Here is a 22,755-nt window from a genome sequence, read left to right on the forward strand (position 1 = left end):
CACCACGCAGTGACCGACGCGCAGGCGAAGCTGCCGGTGTCGGTGATGGGCGGCACCTTCAGCTTCCTGGCGTCGTTCGACGACTGCCTGAACGTGCCGTCGACCAAGGCCTCGGACAGCGTGGTGCTTCGGGCGCTGAACATCAGCACGCTGTACCCCAGCTACTGCTCCTTCAAGATCAGCGTCGGCCTGCCCGACAACCACACCGAGCAGCACCACGCCGACGAGGTGCCCAAGACGGGGCTGCTCGGCATGATGGACAAACAGGTGACGTACCCCGGCTCACGTCGCGGGCCTCACATGACAACCGTAGTGGAGCCAGTTAAGTTTAATAAAAAATAGTGGTTTCGGGGGAAAAGAGATGGCGCAGGAGCAACTCTCTCACTTCTTGGTGGTCGCCTCAACCGCGCCGTGAGGAAAGGGAGGAAGACGGGAATGAAAGAAGGAAGAGAGAAATAGCTTCCTTAGTGGAGGGCTCCTGAATAATTTCGACTATTTTAACTAGCACTGACAACGCAGAGCACACGGGCACACGGGCACACGGGCGCCTCCATCGAAACGCTGCCGCCGCGGCCGAGTTATCGGCGTATATTCTGGAGGCTTTTTTTTTAGAGCGCAGCTCTTAAGCGCTTGTTCCTGGCATGCGCGTTGTCGTCCTTGTCGGCACAACCGCAGAGCCACTGTGTTCCACTATGTGGCTGGATGCCGCATTCCCGCTTTCCGAAGCGGACGCTAGTGAAGCCACCGCAAATTGCACATGTCCGAGAAGACCGGTGTCTACTGCATATTTCAATGCAAAAAGTCGAGTCTTTCGCCCTTTCGTCATCAGTTTTTTCCGTTGTTCTCGTGTGATGTATGCTGTTGCATGAAAGGAATAAGCAAGCTGTAGGCTAGAAAGGTTGGTATTGTTTGAAGGACCCTGTAATTTCAAACAAATCGAAGAAAAGTTGCATGGAGGTCTCACCCTGCCCCAGCAAAGGTGTACGCGCAAAAAACACTACCTTCTTATCTGGTTCTTGTCTTCTAAGCATAAAGAAGCGCTAGGGGAAGGACGATGAGGCTAAGATAATCTTAAAACCAATTTTTTTTTTGTTTAGCAAAGAAAAGGCGAACGATGGCGGAAATCATGACAGTCGTCCCTCGAAGAGCTAGCCTGTAGTTATACGGCTGCTGCAGTTTCAGTTTCGAGTTGCAGGCGGCCGATGTCTCTCTCATCGGTGGCGGGTGACGTTAATCGCTTTTAGGGTGTCGTTTACCTCCCAGACATGCTTTTAACCTAACTCCATAGCACAGCCATGTTTGACTGCTGTACAGCGCGAGAGAAGGAATAATGAGAAGTACTAACGCAGCAGCGCGTGCCTTTTGCGATGTGCACACCGCGAGAGAAATTGTGGACGAGAAAGACGAAAGGAGGACAAGCGCTTTTAGAAGTCAACTGAACCAACAACAACTGCATAAAGCAACACGAATAAAAGCCTATTCAGGCAAAATCTGATAGAATACGAAACAGTACCTAACACGCTCCGTTAGAAAGGCAGTGCTATGACTTATGGAGGCGCTGATGTGAACCAGGATACCATAGGTTCACCAGATAGTACCCGCGCCCTCGCTCAGGTTGGAAGAGGCATAAATTGGTAAAGTGGTCCATGCAAAGTCGGCTGCCTGTTGAACGTTTCCACCTATTCTTTCCTAAATTTATCTCCCATTTGTGACATAACATGGTCTTAGAGCGCGGGAACGTGCATCGCAATAAAGACCAGAGTTTTCGTCGCCAGCCCAACGGGACGACACAGTGCTGAACAGAAAAGGCTCCGTACGTGCTGTGTGCAGCGACGTCCTGTCGTCTGCTAGTGTCACCGCATTGCAATGCAAGAGTCTCTTATTTTTGGAACGTCTTTCCCGAATACTTTGCTAGTCTCCTCATGTAGTTGACGGCGCAACAGGTGGGCATTGTCGCGGAAAAGGACGAGAACAGGGAAAAGACGAAATGCCAAGGGGAAAAACAAAAACAAAAACTGAAACTGAAAAGCCTTGCGGAGGTCTAATTTCGTGCACTGCCAACGGCTGACTTCCGTGTCGAGGCCGCTTTTTCCAGGCGGCTTCACTTTTGGGCGCCCGATGTGCGGTCGCTATAGACGGATACAACCATAACACCGATTTTTCAGACGCGATCAGGGACCTCCATTGACGGGCTGAAAGTGGGGGGGGGGGGGGTCCTGCCCATTAAGGACCGTCTCCGCTGTTGGGTAGTTGACCACTGCATTAAAGGGCAACTGCAACACTTTTTGAGAATACCGCGATATTCAAGGACTCAAATTCCAAGCTGTATTGCAAGCGTTTTTGCGCTAACATAACAGCGACGTAACCTGCTATTAAATTTTAGGCTTCTTCTCACAGCACTGAAGCTGCCTGCGGTGCCTCGTTGGAGTTGCCAAACAGCGCTCGGAGGGTTTTGCCTTCGGTGGCGTTGTTTATTTTCATTCAAATGCAGCCTTTATGCATTAGCAATGTACCGATACCATCGATGACGTCATTATGCCCCCCCCCCTCCCCCCTGGTTGCTCTGCGCTGCGGAGAAGCTTGAAGGCTGTCGCGATTTCAGTCAGCTATAAGACCACCATTTCAAATGCTAACCCAAAAGGGCTTCGCGTGCTTCACCTACAAGTTTCACACATTCGACCCCTTTAAGCTCGTTGATTTCTAAAACCTATGCAGTCGTCCTTTAGCTGTAGAAAACTGCAAACCCGGAATCACCTGTTCGAAGAATGTGCAGGGAGACAAAAGAGTCTAGTTCGCTGCGCTGATAGGTGACAAGGACGAAACGAGACAACGCACAGTCGTTTTCTCGTTTCGTCCTTGTCCCCACTCAGCGTAGTCAGGCAGCTGAGCAAGAATGTTTAGCGGCGCACACCTTCCGTAGATTACCTTTGCAAGCTTTCTCCGTCCAGGCTCCGCGTGCACGACAGTCACAGAAACCATTCGAGCGTCTCGCAGTGCACCTAATCGTGGCAGAATCAAAACGTTGCGGTTCAGTTCGCCATGTTAAATTGCTTGATAGAAACGGTGTGGAGCCACGTGGATAGCCAGCTGTTTGTCCTAGGTGAGGAACCTTTCCTTCGAAAGCGCCCTACACGGCTCAGGTGTATCCCGCGGCCGACTCGCCGTCGCGCAAGCACGCTGGAGGTACCGCATGTTTAGCCACGTTTGCACACGCACCCCCTTACCCCTCAACCCTCCCACTTTTTGAGCAGTATTGTTAACCCTTCCACTTACCTTTTTATGTTCTCGGCCTTTTTGTTTGTCTTTTCTTTTTCATCCAAAGAAACTGTAAAGCCTCAGGATGGCGGCTCCTTCTAAATTTGTGAGCCCGACGGACTACTGGCTGTCCAGTATCAAGGATACTGGACGGCCAGAGCTCCTGAAGGACATTCTCGAATGACCTACTGCGTAGTTATTGTGCGGCCAATGACCTTTTGAACTTTTCATGTCTATGTGGGCTTCTGTAGTTCTTTAACGTTGTTAATTACAGGTGCGCACCTCGCAATCAGATCCCATATCTGACTGTCCTCAACACTGGCCGTCATGTCGGGGTTACATTACCCGTCACCACGGCCATACTGTTTTCTGCAGCTGCATTTTGATCCTTGTGAACTGTGTGTCAGGGTTTCTGGTGTTTACAATAAATTTTCTTTGGTTCACCACAGTCGCTTTTAGCTGATGGTGGCGGTGCACGTTTTAAGCCTTACAGTTGTCTGCAAACGCATTTATGAAGTCATTAAAGGTGCACTGAAGAGGAATCTGAACTTGTCTTTTAGCCGCGGGAACTCGATCTACACGTTCCTAGCATTCTTAGAAACTGCGACTTATTGCCCTGTATGGCCGATTTCCCAAATTAAATCGAGTTAACGTCCGGCTCCCGCCCTTTTTTTTTAATGCTCCCTCGTACGGTGGGCGGAGTCGACAAACGCGTGGAGTGCCTTTCACCCAGTCCCGTGGCGGCTTGCCGCTCTGCCATCGGCGGAGTAATACGTAGTAGTCTGTAGTAGCAAATAGTCCGCGCGTATTTTTATTTCTGCGGGCTTATTTTGCGGCTATATTATCTGCGAATGAAACTATTTATTCATGGAAACCTAAAAAACAAAATAAAGCGAAAGCAAAGCCTCCACAGAGCTGACTGAAAGGAACTTCACGCGTTGGTCGACTCCGCCCATCGTACGAGGGAGAATTAAAAAAAAAGGCGGGAGCCGGACGTTAATTCGATTTAATTAAGGAAATCGGCCATACAGGGCAATAAGTTGCAGTTTCTAAGAATACTAGGAACGTGTAGATCGAGTTCCCGCGGCAAAAATACAAGTTCAGAATCCTCTTCAGTGCACCTCTAAGGAACCGCCGGTGCAAACTGAGTGCGACCCCTCTCACCCGCCACCGCTGTAGCCTCCTCCTTCAGTTTTCACCTTACGCTTCCTTCCTTCTCTGAATGCTAAAAAAAACTCGCCGACGATTACGATACTCTCAAATGCGAAACTTGAGCTGAACTCTTCTGGTATTTTGCGATATATTGAGGCAAAGATACCAGGTAGAGAAGACTGTGTGGCTTGGCTGGCGCGGGCAATCTGTCACACAATGACAATCTGTCGGGCAATGCAATGCCAGGTTAGAAGAAACAGCACCTTTTAAGACGCGTTGTGCTGGCGTAGTCTCGTATTTAGAAACTGTTGTCTTAACAATTCCAGTTTCTGGAATATAAATGCGTCCACTGCTCTTTTTAATAAAACTAAGGTTCTGTGTAGGCATAAAGATCATTTGACAAGGGAAATATGTGAGGCATATCTTATGCACAAGAACTGTGACGCGTGCCTCAGCATTCCATCTGTTCCTATTTATGACTAGAAATTATGTATCTGGATTCTCATCAGTAGTGGATTCTGTATCTTTTGGGAGAAGCGCATGCGCTCCTGGTTGTTGTTTGACAGTGCACATTATCCATGCGTTTTACAGCAAACTTTCAGTTGTTCGAAGCGCTTGTCCTTCCACCTCGATCCCCTGTCGCAGCGCTGTTTTTGTATTTCAGAGATGTAACAACTAGCCCAACTTTGTTTTGCCGCCTTTCTGTCTTCCACCGCTACCCCCTCCTTCGCATTTTCTTTCTCGCCCTCCATCCGTTATGGTCCTACTTTCATCCTTCGCCTTAGTCTTCACTTTACAATAGTTCTGGGGGTTACGCTGACGACGACGACGACACACAAGCCAGGAACGGGACGCCTATGAGCTGCTCTCTAAAAACAATCTCAGGACTGGCGAAAAATTCAAATGGAGGTTGATCCTAACCTACTCTAAATAACAGCATGTATCTGGCTAGGTATAGGGACCACGGTTCCTGGTACGCAGACTCGCATCCCTTCCTAGACCACATTAGGTGGGAATGTAAGGGCAAGCTGGATCCAGGAAAACGCATATGCACTTATCGAGGGGAGGCGTCCGTGCTGGCGATCCTTGGCCTCAACGAACAGCTTAAGCCGGTCGAAGCGCTTTAGAAGACTGCAAGAGAGAGTGCAGTCCTGGACTAACCACCCAGCCTTGCTCTCCGAAGAATACATTTGTGATTTTCAATAAAGGTTTCAAACATTAAATCACTCAACCCACTCTACATCACTAAGGAGCGTTAGTTCCGTGCGATAGTTTAAAGGCCATGTATGTACGACAAAGCGGCAATGCTTCATATTAGGCTCTTAAGTTAAGGGTAGCTCAAGCGTCGTCGAAGGTTTACAGCGAAAGCTGCATTACCTTTATATAAGCCATTTAGGAGGCACGACTGCAGCTGTAACGCGTAACGCCTTTTAGGTTGAGGTTCCAGCGTGAAGCGACACAGCTAGCATCGTTCTTTTCCTCAAAACAAACGGCGGCTCTCACTCTTGCCGTTCACTCTATCCTGTCGACGGAAAAGAGTGAAAGCACACTAGCGCCGTTCGCCTCCATCGATACGCGGCCGTCGCGGTCAGGTTCGAACCAGGGGTACTCCAGCTCAACAATCGAGTGCCCTGATCACTGAGCCAGCGCGGCAGGCGGAGCACAGTGGTACTGCGTTGCCAAACTAGCAAACACCATCAATGCAGGCCACTTCCATAGAGGAGCGGGCTTCCAAAGCCTCGGGGCTTTCCTGTGAGACCCGCTGTATAGACGAGATGTTGCTTAAAAGAGTTTCAAAAAGTATTGTTTCTCGTTCATTCTTAAAGCCCGTTCAAGTTATCTACGCACTTATCTTTTCCGGTTGCGCCTAGGTTCCATTTCACTTATAATAACGACACTGCGAAAGTGGGTACACGAAGAACAACTTAGTATTGAATAATTCGAATAATATATGATTTGGTTTATGTTGTTTAACATCCCGAAGCGACTCAGCTATGAGGGAAGCCTTAGTGGAGTTCCGCATAGTTTCAATCACCTGGGTTTCTTTAACATGCACTGACATCGCACAGTACACGGGCCTCTAGAGTTTCGCCTTCACCGAAATCCGACCGCCGTGGCCGGGATCCATCCCGCGTCCTTCGGGTCAGCAGCCGAGCACCATAACCACTCAGCCTCTGCGGCGGCTCACGATTCTATGGATGTGTCCAAGTGGTACGGCTGATGTTTTAAGGCAAAAGCCGTTAATGGCTCACGCTCGCGGTGTCGTCCGTGCGCTGGAATCGTGCCAACTGTGGCTAGAGCACTGCACGGGCCTCAATCTGAGGCCCAAGCCCGGCCCGGGCCCGAGACCTGAAGCCCGAGCCCGGCCCAGGCCCGTGGCTTCAATCCCGGGCCCGGCCCAGGCCCGCTAAATTATCGCTCTAGCGAGCCCGGCCCGGCCCGTGAATCCCGGAGTGAAGCCCAGCCCGGGCCCGGCGCGTTCCACAGTAACGCTTGAGGTATACTGCTCACTCTGAGCAAGTAGACTGCTACTAGACCGATAAGAAACTGGACGACAAAGGTTCTGAAACCACAGTTTGGCTTGCAGAAGGTTGGTTCTTTTTAACAAAGTAGGCGCCATGCCCGTCTTTTGGACAGCGATCTCGTGTAGGTGCGCAAAGAAAAACTCGGAAGTTCCGAGAGCCAAATAAAAGGGCCGCATACGCGCGTAATAGCCTACTTTGCATTCCCCCATGATTTTAATCAGTTATATTTTGCCGCCCGGAAGTATAAACATTAAAGCTGCCTAGCAAGCAGTGGAATGACATTTTTTTAGTGAACGCGATCTCACAGGTTGAACCCGTCGCCGACCTGGTCGCTTTTCAGCAGAAACGAAAAGCTAAAAGGCTTGAGTATTTCGAGGTGTGTGCTTGAAAACTATAAGCGTCCTAAACCAATATGCTCTTCCCGAATGCATTCCTATTAGTGCATAGGTACGTTTTGGGATGACGAAAGATCAATAGCCAATTAAGACCGGTTGAATTTTGCTCTCACTGATGAAGCAGAAGATAACGCGCGGACCACGTGATAACTTACAGGGCAAAACACTTGTCATCACAACCACGCTGAAGAAGTGAGGAGGGATAGATGTGATTATGAGATGAGATTTACAACTCTCGCGAGCTTTTGTGGCTATTTAATTTGCGAGATGTTCCGGGCCGCTGATCAAAAAGAAAATCAAACGCGCTTTACTTTGTGAATTTTTCCACGTGAGAAAAATATAGCTATAAAAAGCTATGTTTTTGGACCTGATGGGCCCAAGGGGAGTCAGGCTGGGAGAGACACCGAAGCAGAGGGCTCCGGATCATTTCGACTACCTGGGTTTCTTCAACGAGCAATGGTACTACAAAGTACACGGCTGTCATGCTCGCCGCCCGAACAGAAATGCGGCCGCCGAGGCTAGGTTTGGTTTGGTTGATGGGGTTTAACGTCCCAAAGCAACTAAGGCTATGAGAGACGCCGTAGTGGAGGGCTCCGGAAATTTCGACCACCTGGGGTTCTTTAACGTGCACTGACAACGCACAGTACACGGGCCTCTAGAATTTCTCCTCCAAAGAAATTCTAGCCGCCGCGGCCGGGATCGAACCCACGTCATTCGGGTTAGCAGCCGAGCACCATAACCGCTTAGCCACCGCGGCGGCCCGCCGAGGCTAGGAGCAAACCTTGGTTCCCCGGCTCAGTAATCAAGCGCCTTGACCACTAAGCCACTGCGGCGTGGAAACAAGCAAATAAATAACTCAATGAGTAAAGCTTAGTTTTCTTCTCGGAGCGTATTATAACCCATAGCTCATCTGTGTCGCTGCTCCAATGCCGCAGTTGCGTACTTTAGTCTGCAGTAGTGAATGAATAGTCGGACACCAGCCGTTTCTGTACGGACCCAAGCCAGACTCGGGTCCGAAGCTTTAAGCCCGAGCCCGGCCCGGGCCCGGGCTTTCGGGCCGGCCCGAGCCCGTGCAGTGCACCAACTGTGGCCTCTCCTCCGCATGCGGCGCAACCTCCTCCCCTCTTTATCAACCGGTGTGCCAGTGGGGGGCGCAGCTTTGTATAGCAACCGTGACGTCACACAGTAGCGGTAGAACGAGCGCGCGCGTCGGCGGTGGCAGCTGCACCGCCGCTCCTCCGCCAGACGTCTCGTTGCAGTCGATTGAGCGAGATGCATGGCTCCGAAGCGGCCCAGTGATTCCGCGCCAAGCGGTTTGGGGAAGCGGCAGTGGGTTAACCACAAGGCTTTCGCCAAGCACACTTTAGAATTTCCAAAGTGTCTTCGCTAACTTTCTTTAAAAGATCCTTGAAGACTTTCTTGCAAACTGTCATTTCCAGGGACTGCTCCTCCCCTCCTGGAATTTCCTTCACACCATATAGCACTAAGTTTTTCCTTCCATTATATTCTCTAAGTGCTCTACTCTAGCATTAGATTTTTTTTTTTGCAGTCCATCAACTTTGCCTTTATAGTGAGTGACAGCCGCCGGCATTTCACGCAATATTTTCTCTATGGAAAACAGCTTATCAGAAGTTTCACAAAGCAGGCAGTTGAAGATACACGTGGAGCGGCGGAACTGAAAGTGATTAAGCGCATAACATAAATTATGATTACAAGGTCGCAACATCACTGAAGCGTCCCTGCAAGATATTAGAATATAAAGTAAAATAATTGCGCCGAAAAGAAAATTGGCAGTAATTACTACGGAATCGCACCTCTCAATTTCGGATTGCGTGTCACACATGTACACCTGGGCCATCCAGGCACCTTCGGAGGACTTGGATGAAGGGGGAGTTTATATCTTATTACTGCATGCTAATGTGTATTTGTGAGTGACTAGAGAAGCGCTAATTAAGGCAGTAGTGATTAACCAAGTAGCAAAGTACATGTCGACCTGTGATGGGTGAGTGTGCGGGAACGAATTTTTGCTTGTGTCACGTGATCTGGTAATATGCTAATGAGATCAAGGGCAGTGCTGGCGGAACCCATTACCGCTATCGTGCCATACATTGAAAGGCGGAGTTCAGGTTTATGCCAAAATATGTTATTGGCTTTTTGTTCAGGAGCCGTGCTCGTCTAGTACACATCTGCTTCAAAGGCTTTCTGGTAAAATCGTCGAGCTGCGCCGGCGGAGTGCGTCTGCGTCGTTAGCAGAAGCAATCTACAGTTTTCGCAGAATTAGTTGACTTCTCTCACTCCGCTGAAAAGTGGGCTTCTTTTTAGAAAGGGGAGACTTTGCTGCAGGCATTGCTTCCAAGCGGCCGCGTCAAAAGCGTTGGCTTCGAAAAGTAATTGAGAGTAGCAGACTGTTGGGAGAGTTGGCTCGCGGCAAAAGAAAAAGAATAACACGTGCGCAGCCGTACTCTAGCTTTGAAAGGCTGCCGCGGAAGACAGCCCATGTGTTCGAACGCAGGAAAAAACGAAGAAAGCGCTAGCAGAACATTCGGGTGCTTATGTAAAGTGATCTGCGCCATGCACGGTTGCGCTGGAAATCTATTTGCGGCTCTATAGGTTGCAGCGAGGATACGTCGAACAGGAAATGTCAGCGAAATGGCAATCAAACAACAAATTTAATGAAACGGAGTGACGGTTAATGGGACGATAAGGAAAGTTCAGAAGAATCGACTGGTTTGCGAGTTGGTTCATGACTCGATGAAAACAAGGCGCACTAAACGGACACTGTGCACGTTTCCTTCCTCGTCCTGTGTCCGTAATGCAAGCCTTCGTGAGAGTCACGGCTGATAAATGAGGCAGTATTTCTCCACAACAGTTCAGCCACTATTGCTCTCTTAGAGCAGTTTTGATGCCATGTTTAGAGCAGTTTTGTTGCACAGCGCTTTCCGACAAGGAAGCGCTGTGTGAAGCACACGCGCGCCTGATTCATGGCATTGTTCTTCATCACGAACTGCCCTTTTCAACCCGTGTGAGAAAAAAATACTGCGGGCTAGCGCGTGTTACACGTGTGACGCTGAAACGTTATACTGCTGCCGTTGTACCCTCTAACTTGTGTTTAGCTTGAGCTAAGCTATTTCAGCTTTTGATGTAAAAGGCACCACTGCATGAGGGCTGCAGTATGGCCTTGGTTCGTCTGCTTGCCAAGACCGCTCATCTGTCCTCCCCAGGGATGAAAGAGAACGAAAGCCATAGAGATTTTCTTGTCTTGCTGTTTGCATGTCCTTTGTCCCCGATAGTGTACAGGCCTTGAGCAAAAACATTTCGCACAATTGACCCCAGCGGAGCGGCGAAATCGCACCGCGCGGATGGCGCGGCGCCGCGGTTTGCGAACAGCCCTGACATTCTTATCTGCTTGTTCGTAACTGAAGCGCCGAGCGTCGCAATCTGCCGCTTCGGGCACACGTCACGAGTACCAATCCCTTTGTTTACGGCTGCACGTACGGGGGCAATGGAAAGAGACGCGACCAAAGCGGAACCTGGGCGCTCAGCTGTTTGCATTTCTTTTCATCGCACTTTTACTTCGGTGGTAGAAAAAAAGACGCTAGAGTCGTCCGTGATGCATGTTAGGACGACACTAACGTCTTTTTCTTACCACCCAGGTCACAGCATGATCACAAGAAATTCGAACAGTGGTGCGCGTACGGGTTGCATTGTCCATCCGCGTCTCTTTCTATCGCGATAGTATGCGTTGTGCTTTATCAGCAATGTTCTCATACTCCAAGGTCTTCTGTCCTTTGTCGTGCTTTATCTGGTTGTGAACACCAGTAAAAGGGGCACTAAGCATCATTATCAGCCTCACAGCGCCCTCTGCAGGAAAAGGGCATTTTCGTTTAACCTGTCCTGTGCCAGACGCGCCCAGCTTCTCCTCGAAAACTTCTTAATTAAATCCGTTCGACTAACTTTCTGGTGCCCCGTAGTGCTCAGTGGGCATATGACACACACAGGCGTTGCATCACAGGATGTAGTTTTCTGTATTTGTGCCGTGGATGTAATCAGTGTGATGAAAGTGATAGTGATTTGCAGCAAAAAATCCTCGCGTTCGTGTCTTAAGCTACAGTTCGTCGGATGATTTTCGCCGGAAGCAGTGTTTTTCTTTGTACTAACGGTGCAAATCGGTAATTAATGCATGCGGTTGGATTCATGTAGATCGCTTACGCGTCGGGGGCGTAAAGTTTATGCTCTCCCTTTTTTTAATAATGAGAATATTCAGGGGCCTTTGACTGCAGACTTGTACACAACGCTGTGCAAGTAATTTATTGTTTGCAGTAAATTACATTTTATTTCAATTTTCAAATGGATTGAAAACTTTTTTGGGGGGCGGAACGTTCCCATAATTGAAGTAATTTCTTGAGTAATCAATTACTAGTAATATGTTACATTTTTTTTCCAAAATGAAATCGTAACGAGTGCAATAACTTGGAGAACCTGAACTCGTTCATGATGAAAAATAGCGCAAAAGGAGCACGAAGAACGCAGAAGAGGACGCTGACCACTGAACTAATCACATTAAGGAACGCCGAAAGTCGGTGCACGTTCACCAACTCACCGAACTATCGGTTTTGCTTAGCCTGAACTCGGTGACAAACATTGGTGTAGCACGAAATTCCCTCGCGTTAGAGCGGCAGTGGTCCGCTTGCGGAGAGGCCGCGGTGAAATGCGCTGTGAATTTCATCGCGACGGCAAAATGGCATGCCGTGTTTAGTGAGCTTCGGCTTTCTCCGCTCAGAGAGCTGTTCTTTACATAACTTGGTGGTGTGGTGCGTTAAAACAGCGCATTTCTCTGCTGCGCGTACATCGAGATTCTCTTCAGTGTGCCTAGAGATACATTCGTAAATCAACGTGGAAGAAATTTAAAAAAACAAATGCAGGTGAAATTGTCCGCGTATGTACTGCAACAGCCTGTGGACAAAGCAAGCCGCACCAGCTCATTCTCGTCCGAGCATTCCTTACTATGCCAGCAATCGATTACTCCTCCCCTACTCAGGAATCCTGCACAAGCAAATTTTTGAACGTAAAATAGTATGAGAGCAATTAATTTTCATATATCACAAGATTTCACTATAGCAATCAATATATCCGCATATCAAGAGAACGTATTGATGTAATTGCGACTGATTTCTCTGAGGCATTCGATAGCGTATCTCATGTCGAACTTTTCGATAAACTGCAGGAGTTTGGTATCGATGTGCAACTGTCAGTTGGATTCAGGATTATCTGATTAACAGAGAGCAGTTTGTTGTAACACCTAAAGAACACTGATCTACTTCACCGTATCATCCGGGGTTCGGCAAGGGTTCGTTCAGGGTTCTATGATTTTCTTACCATATATTGATGATTTGCTAAGGATATACACCCTTTCGTCGAAGCGCGATTATTTGCTAATGATGCTGTATTATTTCGTCGCATAAAAAACCTGCAAGACCAGGTCCTCTTGAATGATTCTTTGAGAGTTTTACATGATTTGTGTGTAAAGTGGGACATGCAAATAAATGATGAAAAGTCTATTTTTGTGGTTGTGTCAGTGAAGAAGACACTAGTAGTGTTCTCTTAGAAAATTAATTACATTGGAATAAAACGTACTGGAAATTTAAAATATTTAGGTGTTAGAATTTCTCATGACTTGAGATGGAGTGATCACGTTCAAAATATTTGTGTAGCAACCCAACGAGAACTCGGTTTTCTAAGGCGAAAGCTAATAGATGAATCGTCGGATGCCAAGATAACCCTATATAAATCAGTAGTAATGCCAACTCTGGAATACGCACGCATAACATTGGATCAAAATCAGAAATATCTCGGAAACAAACTTGAACTTATTCAGAAATTGGCTGTGAGGTTTATAGTTTCTTCTTACCAAAGAACGCAGTCCGTATCAAAACTTCTTTCATGAGCAGCGCCACCAACATTGGCTTTGCGCAGAAAAAAGACTAGGCTTAAGTATATTTACCAGCTCTATCGCAATAATTTCAATTTTGATTGCAATGTGGGCACCCGGAAGACTTTCATCTCGTATTAATCATCTCTTAGCAGTTGTGTCCTATGTGCCAAGAGTTGACGTGCGGTCCTAAGGTGGATGACGTATTGACGCTACTAAAAGAGTGCCATGCTGAAACCACAGAGACTTTAACAAAAATCAGTCGGAAAATCAACGACATCAATGCCCGAGTGTCCTCTATTGAAGAAAGCCTAACCAGTGTATTGGGGCTCAAGAACGGCTTTGACGCCGTTACCGACACCGTACAGGAATGTAAGGTGAACATCCGAAAAACAAACAGTGAGCTAATAGATGTGGTAGAAGACATGAGCAACCACATGCGAAGAAATAATCTGATTATCAAAGGCCTTCCTGAAACTGACAACGAGGGATATCGGAATCCGAGCGCATTGTTAGGGAATTTTTAGACACTCATCTTGGTATTCACGCTGGCGATATTGAAAGAGCCCATCGCTTAGGACAACGCCGACCTGATAGCCATCGACCGATTATCGTCAAATTTCTTAACTTCAAATACAAAACGGAAGTTCTCAGCAATGCATCCAAATTAAAGGACCTCGAGTCGCCTAAAGTCTGGTTGGACGAGGATTTCTCTCCTAAAGTGCTACACGAAAGAAAAAAAGCTGCGTGATTTCGCCAAGGAGCACAGTGAGGAAAAAGAGCGCTATACGGTGTGATACAACAAGTTGCATATGAAGAGCGGGGTTTATCGCTACGATTCGGCCTCTGATCGGGTTATCCGGATTTCTGCTCCACCAGAGCAGATCATGGAATGACGGCATGAAAAACAACGAAAGAAAACTGCCTCGCCCGCTCCGATTTGCTTGCTCTTGGCGAACTTCCGCAGCTTATTTCATAAACTTGACGCCTTAAAAACAATAATGCACACGTGTTCCACCGATATCCTTGTTGGCACCGAAACCTGGCTCTCCGACGACATTGCCAATAGTGAGCTGATGTTCCCCCCGACTTTCGTACTCTTCCGTCGAGATAGAATCGGGTCTAGAGGAGGAGGAGTACTCATCGCGGTAAATCAGCAATTCCAGCCATCGCTATTAGCTATTGAATCACCTCTCGAAATAATCTGGGTTTCAGTTCATTTTCGCCACGTTCATTGCGTCATTGGTGCATGCTACCGGCCTCCAGATAGCCGTACCGATTTCACTGACCTTTTCAGTTATGCAACTGATCAAATCATGAAGAGGTTCCCTCGGTGTTTTTTAATTATCTGTGGGGATTTTAACTATCCAGCCGTTGATTGGAACACTGCTTCAATTAACACCCATAGTAACCGCGCTGAACATCTACGTTTTCTGCAGTGTCTTCATTATCATCATCTCACCCAGGTAGTGCACGAACCCACTCGCGGTAATCACACATTAGACCTCATCCTGACAAATAATCCGGATCTTGCACATACTCAAGTTCTGGAAGAAATAAGTGATCACAAGGCTGTGCATTGTTCATTCACCCTACCTCGCGCTGACAGGAGAAAACTAACAAAGCAAATATTGAACTATGCGCGCGCAGATACTGAAAAAATGAATCGCATGCTAGAAGGTTTTTTAGCTCAGTTCCAACCAAGCTTCGAGAGCCGTACGACAAACGAGAACTGGTGCTTATTTCGCGATCATCTGAAATATATTGAAGACTCATGTGTGCCAAAATACACTTTAACATCACGTATAAGCGACCCATGGTTCACCCATGATGTCAAGAAATCTATAAACAGGAAGAAAAGAGCGTACAGGAAAGCGAGTCGGTCAAATGTTCCCGAAGACTGGCAAAATTACAAGGAAATCTCGAAACAAACCGAAAGAACAGTTATTGACGCTAAACACAAATATTTCAATTGCACTCTGCCCAATCTCTTAAAAACAGACCCGAAAAAGTTCTGGAATGTAGTTAATCCCAAGCAAAATCAGTCGGTACATCCATGTTAGGTACAGATGGCAACGTGCTAACACCAGTCGAGTGTGCCGAGCAATTTAATGCATACTTCTCTGGGGTGTTCACAGATGAGCATCCTATTAATTCCGTAACGCCGCCGCCGCAGAGTATTCCGTATCACTTTCCTTCTATTATCATCACCGCACACGGCGTAAAATGCGCCATTGACCGTTTGCCGTTCAAGACCAGTCCAGGACCCGATGGCATCAGTGCTAAACTTTTAATACTAAGCAGTCATTTCTCAGCAGAGATACTTTCACTAATATTCCAACAATCACTCGATTCTGGATGCATACCCGAAGACTGGAAAACAGCTCATGTTCTGCCAATACATAAATCTGGTGATAACACTGTCTTCAGTAACTACCGACCTATCTCGCTAACATCAGTTAGTTGCAAACTTCTTGAACATATTCTATACACTCACATTATGGCCCATCTCAATCGAAATAATTTGCTTGCAAAGAACCAGCATGGTTTTCGCCCAAAGTTTTCATGCCAAACACAGCTTTATGAGTTGGTAACTGACCTTCATAATTCATTGCACCTTTCTCATTATGTAGATGGTATTTTTATTGATTTTTCAAAAGCCTTCGACCGTGTACCTCATAAACGACTAACACTGAAAATACGCAGCATCGAACTCGACGGCAATACAACTCGATGGCTTGAACAATTTTTAACAAATTGTTCTCAAGCGGTTAAATTAAATGACAATATTTCCAGCCTAACCGTTGTCAAGTCTGGCGTCCCTCAAGGCTCAGTAATAGGACCGCTTTTATTTTTAATATATATTAATGATATAGCACTAAATATCAATTCGACAGTTCGCCTTTTTGCCGACGACTGTATAATTTACCGAGACATATCTAGTCCTAACGACGTCATAGCTTTGCAATCTGACCTGAACAATCTAACAGAGTGGTGCGGCAAATGGCAGATGCAAATAAATAGAGAAAAGACTAAACATTTGAAATTCACATCTGTTTCAAAATCGCAACCAAACACTTACCTAATAAATGACAGCATAGTAGACTCGGTTTCATCGGTTAAATACCTCGGCATTCTGCTAAATTCTAGCTTAACATGGACAGACCACATCGAAAATGTTACATCTAAAGCACAAAGAAAACTTGGCTTTTTGAAGCGGCGCCTATATTTAGCCAACCGGGACACCAGGCTTCAAGCATTCAATTCTCTTGTTCGCCCTTCACTGGAATATGCGTCAATCATTTGGCATCCCTACCAAACCACCCTCACCAATGTACTTGAAGCCGTCCAGAATAAAGCCGCGCGATTTATCTTATCATCGTACTCGAGATTTCAAAGCGTTTCATCTTTGAAGCAAGAGCTCAACATGCCGCCCCTCGCAATGCGCAGAAAATTGGCCAGATTATCTTTTTTTCACACTCTCTTTCACAGCAGTACATCATTTGCCCGGTCGCACATCTTACCGCCACCTCATACTTCACGCCGCACCGATCATATCTACAAAGTTAACCCCATCTTCGCTCGTAAGGAAAAGTACAAGAATTCGCCTTTAACCTTGTCAATAAAGAATGGAATGAGTTGCCCTCCAGTATCGCTACCATAACCCAGTTTTCCTTATTTCAATCGGAATTGCTAACATATCTGGAATCCCAGCGCGTTCAGTAACCAGACTTGCTTTTATGTCACTTACTTGCAAACTAGTATGTTCTCTTTCTTTGTTATTTGTGCATTTTTTGTACCAGTTTTTACGTTGTGTTCTTTTGTAACAGTTTTTACGTTGTGTGCTTTTTTGCCCGTGAAAATTGTGCTCTGATTTGTCCCCCCCTATGTAATGCCCCCAGTGGGCCCTTAGGGTATTTAAATAAATAAATAAATAAATAAATAAATAAATAAATAAATAAATAAATAAATAAATAAATAAGTAAATAAATAAATAAATAAATAAAGTAAGTTTTCGTATATGCCCGCAGCAATCATACACAGGAATAAGCTTGATTGACACGTATTTCTTAAAAGTCGTTCAGTAGAAACTTTTGAAAAAGATTGGTTGGTTTATGGGGTTTAACGTCCCAAAGCGACTAAGGCCATGAGAGACGCTTTTGAAAAAGAGTTCTAACTGTGTTGGATGGACTGAATGTACCCTCTCCGCCCTGTGGCAGCCCGGAAGGGCTGACTGTTGATGGAAATTAAGATCTCCCCTCGGGAGGCTTGCATTTTTTTTGCAATTAACCCTTTTGCTATGCACAGAAACGTTCCCCATTTGTTTTCCTTGGCAGTCTTAAGTACTCAATGGGAACGATCAATCAACTTTAAAATAAAAATTTTTACTAAGCATAGGAAGAATGGACCACTACCTTTAATATTTCCATTGTTCCAATATTCAGAATTGATGTCCAAGAATCCTGGACTTGTATTGTTCAGCTATTTTGCATGGGCTGTAAATGACCTCTGAATTCAGTTGCACCTCAGATGAGGTAATTGTTATCTGTTTCTTATTTTTGTAACGTGTACAAGACTGCCTTTGAGGCAACGACTAGAATGAGAACTGGAGGCGCTTCAGTCGCTGCTGAAGCTCGTATTACGTCTAACGTGTGCATGCAGCTCACAGTACGCACATATTTAAGTAGTACAGAATAGTGCTGCATACACGGTGGCTGAAGGTTGATTATGCACACCGCAGCCGCGGTGAGAGGGGAAGACCATGATCCAAGGAATTCCCCGAAAAAAGCTGTATGATCGTTCATTGGCCATTGTAATTCGTGCCTGCATAAAAATGTTGTTTTCCTAATAATAACCCGGCACCTTAAAGGGGCTCTGAATTAAGTTGCGGTGTGCTTGGGAGGATAAATGTTGTAGAATATGGGTTACCTCTAGTTAAAATTTTAATTTCAGCGCCTTCGCGCCTTTCCTCTCTCCTTTCGTCACTTTTTGCACAATGAAAGGTCGACCTTCCCCCAACCGGCCCCACCGCTAACGCGCGCGGGAATTCCCCGAGGGTGGAGCTTCTTGACCCGCCGGTGCAACGCGGCTGACTGGCAGCGGCCATGTAGTGTTCATGACAATACAACGCAGTGATTGAGCGAATTTATGTACTCTCCTCAGAAGGTGTTTGAGAGCCCTTTTAGAAGACTCCATCCTTTCCTGACGAAGTGACTCATTTTTTGCTTGCTCACCCATTTGTTACCCTCTGCATGCAGAAGGGAGATCTCAAGGACGTGTCGGAGCTGATGGACGAGTTCCCCGGCTTCCTGGGGCTCTGCCTTCCGTCGGCATGCACCGAGAAAGCACTCCGGGCCATCGGAGCAGGAGGTGGGTGAGCGTCGCTGCAATTTGGCTGCTCCGGATGCCTGAATGCAAGTGCTCCCGCGGCCAGTGGATGTAGTACACGCTGAGCGGAGCGTTCCGAGAGGAAGGCTGTTTTGGAACAGACATCATTCATTTTCCGGGTGCTTGTTGTTGTAACTCGTTGAAGGAAACGTCTGCACTGCTAGGCCAGCCTTAAGCTCTATGAAGACGTGTAGCCTCAGCGTGTTTGTCAGAGGCTTCAGGCGCTACTAAAGAACAGGTCGCTTCTCCTGCTGAAGACTTTTCCGGCGACGAAGCGACAGAACTTGTATTCGCAGTCTGAGAGCTTAGCACCTGGCGACTTGACCGTTTTGACCCCATGCGTGCAATGTCTTGGAGCTCGAACTCAGGGCACAGCGTATCAGTGTATCTCTGATGTATTATAGCTGATACGGGTGAGCCTTTTTCTCAGGATCTGCTAGGTGTAAAGTCGTAGCATTGCAATCAGCGAAGTGCGCTTTCTTTAATGAACTAGAATTATGGTTTAGTAGACGTTTGTTCTTTTTGTTTATATCTTTGCTGGATCCTCCAAATTTATAAGAGGAAATGGGCTCTGAAAATGCTGTGCCACAAAACTTCCTTAATTTCCATAGTTCTAGTTACGCGTTGATTCTCCCTTGGGATGCCAGGCAAAAGTAATATTTCTAGTGCTTCTGGTTCCTGAGAAAACGAGTCAATTCTTGCAAAAAAAAAATTGGTGCTTTGGGATGATTGGCTTTGAAGTAAAACGAAGACCTTCGTTGCAAAATTGCGCTCAATAAATGCACGTTGATAGATCACTTCAATAGCCGCCGACTACGCAGTCATCATTTGTCGTGTTTGCTCCGAGGTCAAAGCGGCCACCTTCTTTGGGACTAGAACGCGCAGCGAAAACCTTGGCCTTTCTGTAATTCCTACCTGCTGAAGCTGTTGAACGCAGCTAGCCTGTGCGCTGAAATATGGCGTCCGTGACGTCACGTCCGTCGGGAGCTTCCATGTACCACTTTTGGAGGCTCCGTACACGCACGAGCATTCCTAACAGGGTAGCCTTTCGGGCTTGTTTTTACATGATACAACGAAATATGTAGCGTGACCAAGAAAGACATAGAAAGGATACATACAGGGCGCTAACTTGAAACAATTGTTTATTGCGCATAGGAGAGGTGGTTCTCATGCCCAAGGCATCAGAGTGTGACCATAAGCGGAGAGACAAGAGAAACTAGCAACTAACAACACCTATATACGCGACTTCTTTTCATAAGATTACCACAGAAGGGTTGCTCACGCAATATCCCCCCGAAGTTGCGATACATTCGGGCTCAATGATTTGACATGCCAACCGGTTTTTGTGAATTTTTAAAACACGACACTAATTGTAGCAGTGGCACACAGACAATCGCGGCACCGGGCCGAAAAACGTTTACCGCACATACTCTGCACATCAAGTCCGTATTCTTGAAGTCGAAGCCTGTAATGCAGACACCAGCCTGTTTATCCTACATATATCGCATTCGACACGAAAGGTGTAGCTGGTATATCACGTGTTCGACATAATCCCCAAATTTTGTGCCCCGTTTTTCGCCCCTGCCTCCACCTCGGGATGAGGCGGTTTCGACTCCTGCTGCCGGCCGGTTACCCACCAGTTTTCTCAAACCGAGAGAAGCCATCGCTGAGCCGTCTGCTCAACTTCTTAGGGGGTACGCCTTAGGGGGCAGACTACGCCCTCAAATCCCGCCACTGAGGGCTTGAATAGGCGCTCAAAAAGAGCGACAATTGAGTTTTACCGCACGAGGCGCATTTGAGTTGTTTGACGGCGGAACGGATCACTGAGCCGTGAGCACAATGTATTGGTCTAAGACTCTTTTCCCAAGAATTTAATCCCCCAGAAAAAGACGAGCACCAGGCCGGGAGAAAGACTGTTCCCCTTAGAAAGCTGGTGGCTAATCGACGGAAGAGGGGATTGAGCACAGCACCTCCCGAATAGGGTGCGCGTGCTCTACCACAAGGCCATCGCTTTGGCAGAGAGTACCATAGCGCTGACTTGCGACTAAAAGGCTTTACTGCTCGCACGCAATAAATAGGCGAAAAAGAGCACAATCAACAGAAACAACAGCATCAATGATGATTTTCAAAAAACACACAACAAACAAAAGCCCACAATCGCACCCTACACTTAGCGTACTCAACTGTTAAGATAGTCAATTTCTTTTTGTGTTAGCGCGACGGAAGGTTTGCTGACGCAATTGTGAAGTCCGCGGTAAATTAAAAGAGCTGCAACTATTTCCCGTGCACGTTCGTCCTTATGTTTATACAGTATTGTAGTACGTCTGAAAAAAGGAGTGCATTTACAAGAAAGCCAAACGAGGCGTCGTAACAGCAGCCCTAAAAAATGCCATTTCCAGTTCATGTTCTCATCAAATGTAATCTAGCTTCAGATGCCAGATCATGAGGCTGAAAAAGGCCGGCTTTCCAGACCACATCCTGCGGGCTATAGTGGAGAAGATTCTTGCCGAATTCAGGACGAAAACAACGAATTCCCTTGTTGCAGAAAACCGAAACTCCGCGGTGATACCTTATGTGCACAAGGTATCGCATAGCCTGAAAAGAATTGCGGGAAAAGCCGGTGCCAGAGTCCTCTTCTCTGCCCCTAACAAACTGCAGCGCTTGTGTAAAACCGTCAACCGGGAAGGACCTCCACCTGCCGAATGTGGAAAAAATCACGAATCACCCTACGTGCAGTGCCGTAAAATTGTTGTCTATAAGATAGAGCTAGCCTGTGGGCGGTGTTATATTGGTCAAACAGGGCGTTGCCTCAATGATCGCCTTAGTGCGAAAAACGCTCCCTTAAACTACCCCCAAAAGCAATTTGGCTCTACATTGGCTTTCTCGTAAATGCACTCCTTTTTTCAGCCGTACTACAATACTATGTAAACATAGGACCAACGTAAGGGGGAAATCGTTGGAGCTCTTTTCATTCACCGGGGATTTGACCATTGCGTCAGCAAACCTTCCGTCGCGCTAACACAAAAAAATTGACTATCTTAACAGTTAAGTACGCTAAGTTAAGCTCTTTTCATTCACCGGGGACTTGACCATTGCGTCAGCAAACCTTCCGTCGCGCTAACACAAAAAAAAATTGACTATCTTAACAGTTAAGTACGCTAAGTGTATTAGCGTACTTAACTGTTAAGATAGTCAATTTTTTTTTGTGTTAGCGCGACGGAAGGTTTGCTGACGCAATGGTCAAGTCCCCGGTGAATGAAAAGAGCTCCAACGATTTCCCCCTTACGTTGGTCCTTATGTTTACATAGTATTGTGCGATTGTGTGCGTTTGTTTGTGTGCGTTTTTTTGACAATCATCACTGATGCTGTTGTATCTGTTGATTGTCCTCCTTTTCGCCTATTTATTGCGTGCGAGCAATAAAGCCTTTTAGTCGCAAGTCAGCGCTGTGTTTGTCTCTGCCTTAGTCCCGTCCTTCGTGCGCTGTGCTTTCAGTTTGAACCATGCACCGACTAGCGCAGACAAATACCTTACTGCAAGGGAAGTCGCTTACCTTGGTGATATTTGTTGCTAGTTTGCCTCGTTTTTGCGCTGACGGTAAGACTGCTATGCTTTGCAATAAAAGCCACCTCTCCTAAGCGCAATAAGCCATTGTTGGAAGTTAGCGCCGTGTGCGTATATCCTGTCTGGCCCTGTCTTTGTCGAGCAACATATTTTTTCCGTTCTGAAGAGGGCCTGTGAAGGAACCTCGCCCGACCACCCACTCGAACCCCGCATTTATCAGGGCTCTCAAAAGATTCAACGCATGTCGCTCTTTGTCTGCCCTCTGATAAGGCTCACCTTTTCAGCCCGACCGGGCTTGGAAGGGTGCGGAATGCGTTCATAGGTATCTTTGTCTGAGCACACTCACATCGCCAAGCGCCAGCGAGATGTCACGTAGGTTTCGTTCATATCTCAGGAGATTTGCGCTCAGGGGAGGAAAACCACATAGCAGATTGTGAGATCGCCACATGTTAATTAGACATTGTGAAGAACGCTCTACAAATTGCAAATTTTTAGTTCGGACATTCATGATGAAGTTTAGCGCCAAAAACGAGGACTAAGTAGGAGAGA

The 22,755-nt window shown here is 46.8% G+C and overlaps 1 protein-coding gene across 1 annotated transcript in view; it reads left to right on the top strand.

Moving 5' to 3' along the window:
• Positions 1-22,755, top strand: part of LOC149356803 (nose resistant to fluoxetine protein 6-like) — a 128,147-nt gene that overhangs the window by 73,829 nt on the left and 31,563 nt on the right. Inside the window, exons 3-4 of the mRNA XM_089584334.1 lie at positions 11-267; positions 18,515-18,626. Coding sequence (XP_089440460.1) covers positions 11-267; positions 18,515-18,626 — 369 coding nt within the window. The remainder of the gene's footprint in view (positions 1-10; positions 268-18,514; positions 18,627-22,755) is intronic.

This window comes from Amblyomma mixtum, chromosome 3, assembly GCF_055824585.1.
Source record: "Amblyomma mixtum isolate Tamu chromosome 3, ASM5582458v1, whole genome shotgun sequence".
In the NCBI taxonomy this organism is placed as follows: Eukaryota; Metazoa; Arthropoda; class Arachnida; order Ixodida; family Ixodidae; genus Amblyomma; species Amblyomma mixtum.